The sequence below is a fragment of the Ixodes scapularis genome, unplaced genomic scaffold (assembly GCF_016920785.2).
Source record: "Ixodes scapularis isolate PalLabHiFi unplaced genomic scaffold, ASM1692078v2 ptg002900l_1__unscaffolded, whole genome shotgun sequence".
Classification (NCBI taxonomy): domain Eukaryota; kingdom Metazoa; phylum Arthropoda; class Arachnida; order Ixodida; family Ixodidae; genus Ixodes; species Ixodes scapularis.
In genome coordinates, this window is record NW_024610277.1 from 549,856 (window position 1) to 559,872 (window position 10,017).

The 10,017-nt window shown below is 48.9% G+C and overlaps 1 protein-coding gene across 2 annotated transcripts; it reads right to left on the reverse strand.

Moving 5' to 3' along the window:
* Nucleotides 1–3,600: 3,600 nt before the first annotated feature.
* On the reverse strand, nucleotides 3,601–8,220 carry LOC8042836 (zinc finger protein 2). 2 transcript variants are annotated; one of them, XM_029995159.4, is made up of 2 exons: nucleotides 8,065–8,220; nucleotides 3,601–5,676 (listed from the first exon to the last, which is right to left on the reverse strand). In XM_029995159.4, the coding sequence occupies exon 2, from the start codon at nucleotides 5,668–5,670 to the stop codon at nucleotides 3,820–3,822; it is 1,851 nt and encodes a 616-aa protein (XP_029851019.2). In that variant the 5' UTR covers nucleotides 5,671–5,676; nucleotides 8,065–8,220; the 3' UTR covers nucleotides 3,601–3,819. The 2 variants fall into 2 exon arrangements, with proteins under 2 accessions (XP_029851019.2, XP_040079072.1); XM_040223138.3 differs by lacking the exon at nucleotides 8,065–8,220 and having other exon boundaries at nucleotides 3,601–7,033.
* Nucleotides 8,221–10,017: the final 1,797 nt, after the last annotated feature.

Sequence of the window (10,017 nt, forward strand, 5' to 3'; positions counted from 1 at the left end):
GTAAGCGTGTCCTTTCATTATATTATTCACTGGACATTGTCCTCACCAGCTCAGACATCCCGTTTCATTTTGATTGCCTGGTGAGTTTTTTGGGTTCCCATGTTGTGTAATGTCATAGAGTTTAGCTAAATACTATGGATTTAAAAATGAAGTAGTTGTATTCATCAACGTTACATTCTTCCTTTTGTTTTTTTACTTTTAGAGCACATCTTAGGAGCCCGTTTCCGGGTTGAGGCGTCAGCGTAACCGCACGTGTTGCATTATGTGGAACGATTCCCCACTAAAGTTACTGGGGGAATTTTCCTGCTAAATCTAGTGGACAAATTTACCCGCTAAATTTAGCAGAAAAGATTTCCCTGCGCCCCTAGTGGACGCCACATGTGCCGTACATGTGCGATGGAGTGTGGGCAAGCCCGCCGTCGCCCATAAACAAACCATTGGAAGGCGATGCCGACGGTTTCCCTGCAGAGTCCCTGTGCTCTTTTTCGCAGTGGAATTGTTGATACTACGTCTTCCTGGCAATGTTTGATTACTTCAGTGGCTTCAGCAAAATTAACGAGGCTCTTTACACTGTAAAACATTGCGTGAATAATGTGACATGCGGCAATTCATTCCACGTGGATGCCGCAGAATGGGCGCTAAAGCCTGATTCGCACGATGAGATTCTGCTCGCTATTTTCAGACGAGATGTCGTTTGGGCTGCAAGAGCGTGAACCGTTGCTAAAATGGTCGACGTCCATAGAGTTATTATAACGTACGCTAGAGGTTCAACTGGCGCTAGTGTCTATGCGACTTCCGTGACGCAAATTGAAGCAGACAGCAACCAGTCTACTTTTCCAGTCTTCCTGTGTATTCCTATGGGAAAACGCGCGTGCATTTTGTCTCTTCGCCGGAAAATAACACGGAACACTTTGGTTATTTGGGCCGTACCGAATAGTATGTACCTTGATTAACACTGTAAAAGTGTAATTGCTTTAGTTAGCGCATTTTTCTTCATCAGGGACCGATGTTTAACTTCGCTACATTTCAGTCCCAAACGTGTGTTCCGCAGCAGGTGTGTAAAAACAAGCGACGATTCGAAGCAAAATTACAATCGAAAGGAATGTAGAGTGTGTTCAAGGCTCGCCAGCAATATGGTGACGCTTATATATTGATAATATGCCAGTCCTGTCACTATATAAAAATTACCCCGTCGTGCATGAGCGGATAAAAACATTCAAAACGTAGAGAATAAAGTCCATGGGCTATAAAAGGTGTCTCTTCGTATTGTTTTCTGCCGTGCAGCTTTTATCGGGCACTTGTTCTCAAAGGTTTCGAGCGTGCAAGTGATATTTTGAACGTGGAACAAGCAGCTTTCGCTCAGAGCAGAAAGAATAAAATTGTACTTATTTAAAATAGGAATAGATTACGTGGCCTTCAATTAATTTTGACCGTATATGCACATGTAGTTACTGATCCGGTGTTACTGCGTAGTTCTTGCCGTCTTTCTTAATTTCCAGATGTTCTTCATTCGTTTGGCACGTATATCCCCCACGATGAAAAGCGCCAACGTCGTGTTCGCGCTAACAGTGTCCGACGGTGCACATAAATACATGTACGAAGCCGTTTTAGCACCGTTTTTATTGCGATGAATTTGAAAGAAAAACACCGTAACTGACCAATTATTTCGTCGGCCTGACTGAGAAATGTTCCAAGCTACCTAGTACGTACGAATTATTCAGGATATTTACTCTTATGATCGAGCGCAGAGAGAAAATACACTCACTTTTCCCCATAGAAATGCATTACCGGAAGTCAATTTTTGACTGGTTGCTGTCTGCTTCAATTTGCGTCAGCACACTAGCGCCACTTGAACCTCTAGCGTACATTATAATAACTCTATGACGTCGATACTGAAAATCAGAAGCAGAATCGAACAAATCAAGCATAACAATGTCGGTGATGGCCACTTGTAACAATGATCGACACCTCCCTATATCTACTGTTTCCACTGAGCCGACCTACTTACCGCAACCCACCTTCAAGCTTAAAAGTCTTTTAAGGCCTGCACTAATTACTTCTTATCACAGCTACCGGGTCAACGTTTGATCTACAGGCCGGAGCAGACAAAAAAAAGCAGAAACGTTTGAAAGAGCAGACAACAAGCAGAAACATTTGAAAGAGCAGACGACAGTTCGAAAGATCAGGCAGCCGTTTGAACTTGCAGACACACTGAATGTAGTCCGCAGGTGGTCCGTACAACTTGCCGGTTTTCTCGCATTCATGTTGGAACAAAACAAATAAATCTGACGACAACAAGTATAAGTTCGTGAATTCAACTCAAAGTGCTTTCTGCACAAGCAATCGTGGACCGACGGCGTCTGGATTTTATTTTTGACAGCACCTATCAAAGTTCTCGGACAAACCGAGCAGGCAGAAAACGCATGAAAAACTGACCTTTAAACCTTTCCCAGACTTTTTTGGTACAACCCCAGTCACGGCACCTTGATGAGAAAGCAGGTTTTTGTCTGGTTTCTTTCAAAACAACACAGGAATGCACATCCCGCATGGTGACTTCGTGGTGACTTACACCCAGTGCCCCAGACTGGAAGTGCGTCCGACGTGCCACAACGTAACAGAGCTAAGTTTGTGTTTTTAAGTGTGAGCGTAGCAGAAACACACAGCAGAAACTACAAGAGTGAGTTCCAGGCTTTCAGCTTCCCTGCCAACCATGAGCGCTCGTGCAGTGCAAGCACTGTTCGAGGCCACATGATCGCGCTTGTAACATCAGATGCATCTGGAACAAAGTATAGCGCACACCAGATTAGAGCACATGGAGAGAAAGCTCACGCTGCAGATCCCAGGGATCTTGCGTTCAATCCCCACCCTGCCCGTTTCGATCTGGATGAGCATCGTACCGGCATGTGGTCACGTATCACTACTGCGTGGTGCTCGTTAAAGACGCCAGGCTGGCGGTTGTACCGCACTGGCTAAATTGCTCATCTACAACCGAGACACCAGACGCTCACCAAGGCAGACCAACTTCTGACTGTATAAAAATGCACACTAACCAATTTAACTCCACCAGGTAATCTGGTGTTGATCTTCGCATCTCGGGTGAGCCGCAGAAAGCGCATCGTCTGTACGAGATCGTGCCAGTAGCTCGAACAACCGACTGCTCACCGAGTGCTGATGGCGAGCTTCCATGAGTTCTTTTGCAACATGCACTCCACACAATCAAGATTTTCAGTCTTGGTAGCCTATACACGTTTGCAAGTCAAGCTTCAGGGCATTGGCATCTTCCTTAGTGGGGTGCACTTGAATGCGACATCGTCTGATTACAAAGTTTCGCTAAGGCGTCGTAATCGGATTATGGCCGCGCCCAAGCGCACCCCATCGAGGAAGATGGCAGCTTTCTAAAGCCGTAACAGCGCACTCCTATGTTGCTTTCCAAGTGAGCATGGACATACCCGCGCACCGTTTGCTATGGAAATTCCTTTCCGTGCCGGCACTCTGCTTTGCAGATTTTTAATATTGACGATTGATTGACGTGACTTCAGTGGGCTTGGTGATTACGCTCGTGTATCGCAGAAACTCGGGAACACAAATAAAAAATTTACCTTAATTCAAGAAAATTTATTGTGCAATTTCAAATCTTGAGGAAGTTTGCCAAAACGCTTCAACAAACCAAACCCAATCAATACGAAAGTTTGTTCGTTTCCAGAGCTGTTTAGGAAAAATAATTGCAGACAAACGCCTGGCACGTCGCTTCTAGAAGCTGCCTGGCTCAGAAATGCTGTGAACTGCGTGTGACTTGACTCGCGTCCGGTGTGCCACAGGTCAGGCCTCCTCGTGTGTGTTGGCGACGTCGTCCGGCTCCTGCTTGAGCACAAAGTGTCCCGAGCCGTCCTCGAGCACAAAGTCCTGTGGCTCCTGCTTGAGCACGACGTGGATGTCGTTTGGCGCCTGGGAGAGGTGGGCGTTGCGGTAGTGCGCCTGCAGCGTCTTCTCCGAGAGGTAGCTCTTGAGGCAGACGGAGCACTCAAACTTGACCTTGGTGTGCACCTGGAGGTGGCGCTTGAGGTTCACCTGCTTGGTGAAGCGGCGGGGGCAGAGGTCGCAGGCGTAGGGCTTTTCGCCCGTGTGGGTGCGCATGTGGATCTGGAGCTGGTGGCCCGAGCTGCAGAGCAGCTGGCACACGGGGCACTGGTCCTTGCGGGAAGCGTGCTTGTCCATGTGCCGGTGCAGGTGGGCCTCCTTGGAGAAGGAGCGCTGGCAGTGGGCGCAGCCAAAGGGCGCCGCCCCCGAGTGGACCCTGCGGTGGGCCACCAGCGCCAAGGGCGACTGGAAACGCCGTCCACACTCCTCGCAGGCGTGGCTTTCCTGGTGGCACTGCTTGTTGTGGGCGCGGAGTCGGGTCACGTTGGGGAAGGCCTGGTCGCACAGCGAGCACGGGTGCGTCTGGTCCTGGGCGTGGGTCCTGCGGTGCGTGCGCAGGTTCACCGCCTTGCGGAACCGCTTGTGGCACACTTCGCACTGGTGGGGACGCTCCCCCGTGTGCGTGGTCCGATGCGAGTTGAGGTTGGACATCTTCGTGAACCGCTCGAGGCAGATTTCGCACTGGTAGGGGCGCTCCCCCGTGTGGATCATCTTGTGCGACCGCAGGTCGCTGTTGGTGTAGAACCGCTTGCTGCACAGGTCGCACGCATGGTCCCGCTGCCCCGAGTGGATCTTCATGTGGGCCTTCAGGTTTGATGGCACCGTGAAGCCCTTGCCGCACGTCGGGCACTTGTGGTCCCGCTGGCCTGTGTGCGACAGCAGGTGCGTCTTGACGTGGCTTGACGTTGCAAACTGCTTGCCACACACCTGGCACTCGTGGCGCTTCTCGCCCGTGTGCGTCAGCATGTGCGCCCGCATGTTGCTGTTCACCGCGAACTCACGGAAGCACACCTCACACTGGTAGGGCTTCTCCCCCGTGTGCACCGCCATGTGCGTCTTGAGGTGCGTGGACGTGATGAAGCCCTTTTTGCACACCTGGCAGATATACTTGCGCTCACCCGTGTGGATGCGGCGGTGGGCCTTGAGGTTGCTCGACACCGTGAACTGCCTGCCGCAGATGTCGCACTGGTGGGGCTTGCGTCCCGCGTGGATCATCATGTGGGTCTTGAGGTTGCTGCGCGATGTGTACCACTTGTTACAGATGGTGCAGCAGTGGTCCTTTTTGGCGTGGCTCGACACTAAGTGGGTAACATACTCGTTGGAGTCATAGAACTTCTGCCGACACAGCTCGCAGCTGTACACCTTGGTCTCCGTGGCATGGTGGGACTGCGCGTGGGCGTCCAGGAGGAACTTGGACGAGAACTGCCGGCCACACAGTGGGCAAGCGTGGCCGTGGGCCGCCACGGGGAATGCCGGCTCGGGGTCGTCCACCTCCTCGGACAGCGCCACCTCGTCTGCCCCGGCCGGCATGCCGCCACCAGGAAAGGCCACATCCTCGGACATGACGACCACTTCCGAGTCGTCCCCGGTGATGAACTGGGGCTGGATTGCGGCAGCAACCATGTAGGGGCAGATGGCGGCACCGTCTCCGCTGTGGTGGCGCTCAATCTCCTCTAGCGAGGAAAACTGCTCGTCGCAGGCGCCACACTGGTAGACCACGGCGTCATAGTCCAGCTCCCCTTCTTCCGCCATCGTCTCCTGCAAGGATCCCAGGGGCAGCATCTTGAGTACAGCACCAGGCATTTTCAACCGGTGTGTTTAGCGACCTCCCATACATCAAAAGTGGCCCTCAAGTGGCAACAAATGACCTTACAAGAGTGTCAAGTTGTCGGATGTCGAGATCCTGGTAAATGGTGCTACAAGTCTCGGCCCAAAATGTGAGCAAACGCGTCGCTGTCCTCGCGGCATCCCGAATACTGGCTGCCGAAGCTTCCATGGACCGTTGAGGTGGAAAGCGGCCTTGAGCAGCATAGAGGCGTCTGCCACATCCAGCACTGCTGTTGTGACGCCGCCAGGATCATGGCCAGCAATGGCATTTCCAGAACGGCAGAAATCGAGGTAGCACTTTTTTGGACACACGCACCAGTGGGAGACCAGGCAACGTCAGGCACCGATTGCACCGTATCTCGTCGCAATCACTTATGGCACGCACGCTTGACCAACGGCACCTAGGATAACTGAAGCCTGCGCGCAAAAGTTTTGACATTGTCGTGGCGAGATCGAGAAAAGACAAGGACACGAGTGCAACGTGTCCAAGGGCTCGGGACTAACTGCCCATGTGGTACCTTCCGACTGTGACGATGTTCCACGGAAAAAGGGGAGGATGCTTGTGGGCCTCGATTATTTTAGGTTGCATCGGCTTGACCAAAACAGAGACAGGTGCTTGAACGAAGCGGAGGCAAGAATGTGCAGAAAAGCGGAAGCAAGTGGAACTGCTCAGACTAGAAAGCTTACGGGAGCAGGCACAGGACCAGACTGGGATCGTGCATTCACATTTGCGAGGGTGCAGAGCAGTGAAGGTGCTCAACTTGGACAGTCAGAATCTGGGGGTAGCCAAGCTCATAAAACTGGACATGCCATACGAAACTAGTGTCGTAAGGATGGAGCGGGGCCCACCCTGAAAGACCATTCGTGGCACTAATCGCTTCATCGAATAGTTCATTGGTATAGTTCTAGCCAGAGAAATCTTGCACTTTTAGAATGGTGAATTCTGAGAAAACGAGTGCACAAAGGTTAGCCATAAGACACTGCCTCGGTGATTGTAATTTTCGGGTCTCGGGAATTTGCAAGATACCTGAATCCTTACCGTAATTGCCTTCGGTATCGGATTGAAGCCCAACCAAAACACGCCGTTTCTATATGTGGCTTGCACAGGACGTCGTTGCAGCATGTTGGTGGTCATTCCTACTTGCCCCTTATGTGAAGAACGAATTTGGTGCTACGAGGCTGCAGAAGGTATGTACTTGGAAGGAAGACCACCACAATAGCGGCTGATGCGATGTCAAATATGTAGCAGAGGAAATGGGTTAGGCTTTTTTATGTAAACACAATCTACAGGGTGTCCTCCCCAAAAGAAAAAAATTCGGTTTTTTGAGGAAAGAGTAATAACAGAGACGAGCTGGTGAAGAACTTCCGTGTCTCCGGTTACTACTTCCATACTCCCGTGTCTCCGGTCACTACGGAGGTTTTTTTTATTTCGCCACAAAAATAAACTACTCATTGCGAACGCTCATTCTGCACCCAGATATAGCGCTAGAGGTCTGAACCAGGTGAATCCGACAAGTGAATGCCGAGAGACCGATTACACGTCCATCAGAAAGCTGTTTTCATGACATCTTTGGGCATCCTGCAGTTCGAAGCAGAGACGAAGAGTGAACAGCACAGTCGCACAAATGCCACTGTGGATACAAGCTGACATTAGATGGCCACGGTCTGACCAACTCGGCGACAAACCAGGACCCCTTCGCGCTCAAGCTCTCGCCACTCGCTTCGGAAGCGCCAGATTCCTGATTCCTCGATGTCAATTCGGCCACCGTTTCTGAATACGGCGAAGACTCCTCGATCTTGGTGGTGTCGATGAAATTGTAAACGCGACGAGTGCGACGAGCGGTCACGCCGTGATGCATAGGAAAATGGGGAAAACGGCAGGGCACTCTTTGCGAACATGATGCCGTCACCCTTTACGCTGCACTGTTACGATGAAAGGTAAGCAAAATTCCGTAGGCGACTGGACCACTGTGCTTTCTCCGAAACAAGTGTGTAGGTCAGGTCGGGGCCCGAGGGACTCGCGATGTTATCGAACGCTAACCGGCTATTTTTTGCGGCATTTTCGGTGGTTTCATTGTGGCACAAACGTGAATCTTAGTGACATAATAGATAGCCAGCTAGATTGCGTTTAGCGACATCTGATCATATGCGAGAAAACATGCGGAAGCCCGAGTTATGACCGCGAAAGACCGATCATTTTCCAGCAAACGCATTGCCATCGTGCCCTCTGACGACTTGGGCAAAATGGCACCGTCTACGTTCGGCCCGGGTACAGCCCGGGTCCGGTCTTCAACGAAGACAACAAGCGGATTCTCTCACCTTTATAGTGTCTGGATCATAACGTAGGAACTAATTTAACGTGCGAAGCAGAAGAGTAGAGCTGTCGACGATTACTTAGGCCTACTTCATCATTTCTTTTCGTCCAACATTCGGTTCGAACTCTCACGTGACCGGCAGCTAAGGCTTGCGCCATCTGTTGAGCGAGCGCCGCACGCGACGTGAAACGAAACTACATTTGGCGGTGTTTTCAAACGGACTTTGGCAATAGTTCAGACAGACATAATTAAACCCTGAGATAGACGAAGGACAGACACACAGTTCTTTCAAGCTGCCTGCTTCATTTCAAAGATGTATCTGATTCGTCTGAGGCTCCGCTCGTTTGGACTTAAGGCCAAGGTCCCACTGAATGTGGCAGTTTAGGTACTTTTTGGCAGGTCATTACTCATCTCCTTTTAAATACTGTTTGGTGGGATTGACGTCATTCGAAAGGCAATGCAATCCTCTTTCATTTGATTTTATGTATGTGTTGGTTTTTACTGTTCATGCGCGTTTGTAGCGTTGCGAATATGATGGCGCGGACCCTCACTTGCTCCGCTAGTTAATGTTTTATGAACGATTCATTAAAGATAGCACGGTTCCAATATAGCAGTTTTGTTAAGATGATGTCGGAGCAGAATGTAACGATACATTTTTTTTTTGGTATTTGCACTACTTTGTTTTTTTCATCCCTCCAAATATTGCCCTGAAATTGACATTTTTCAGCACAAATGTTTTTTTAATGACAAGCGCTAGGCCAATGAAATTAGCTACAGATGTAGTGCTTATAATTGGTAATATGCAGAAAAAAATTTAATGTTGTGTAAAATGTTTTTGTATAGATATTTTATATCAAACATAGCACTTTTTTGTGCTTCGAGGCATGGTACTTCAAATGCCGCTGAGGAAATAATTAAACTATGATCACATCTTCTATAATATTTAGAGCTACAATGGTTGCCCAAGAGGTGGACGATGGCTTTTTTTTCATTTTCAAAGTCATAACGCTCCAGGAGCCCTTCAAACTTACCTGTTTTTGACGCATATCTTTTTTCGACATCAAACAGATTTATTGGCATCTAATAACATTTATCTGTTTGGAATAGATATACATTGCGATGTATTAAATTTTCACAATGATCTTGCTTTGGTTTCTTAATAGTTGTAGAGCTTAGCTAAGTTTAAAAACAATTAAAAACTGTTTGGGTGTTTTGTTGCGCTACCTGGCGGATGGCAGACAAACTGCTGATTTCTAGTGTTCAAAAAATTTCCGAGGGCGGCATTGGCGTCTGTATCATCATCAATCTCTGTGTCTTCTTACCTTCACATTTAAAAAATATATTGGAAGATTTATTATCGATAAATGAATGGTTTAAGTACTGGGTCAGGTTAATAAATCTAAGACAAATAATTACACACGCGTAGCGTGATATAATGTGTTTATTATTCGATATGATTAAAATCAATAAACAATAAAGACGAAGAGGAAAATAATGCACCCGAGTTCACTTCATGCCGAGAGTCACTAAATGAGCTTTAAAGTATCGGCACTCCGTTCCCCAAAATTGTTTTGGGCGCCGCCATTTTCGGTCTTGTCCAGAGCAAACGCAACTGCCGATCGTCATGATCCAAAAGTACGACTTCCTCAGCCTTAGATGCGGTGCTAGGAAGCTGATGCAATATTGCAATGCTCTGTCGCGGGTTGTTTAAACATTTGTGGGGCGTTTGTTTAAACATTTGTGGGGTAAACATTTGTGGGGCGCAAAAAGCGTTTCCCGTGATTTTAGATAAAGCTTCAGGTAACTGGCAACCATGATTTTAAGCCACAATATGACCAAGTGTCGTTACTCTGAACCGTAGCTAATTTTACTAGCACAAGCACAAGCTCCTTCGGAGCAGAGTAGCGCAATCTAGAACGCCGCCTCTCGGCGACTAGCGGCGAACGCCCGGAGGTTC

Excerpts from the sequence above, each read along its gene's own strand:
- LOC8042836 (XM_040223138.3), bottom strand. The coding sequence starts at position 5,721 with ATGCCTGGTGCTGTACTCAAGATGCTGCCCCTGGGATCCTTGCAGGAG.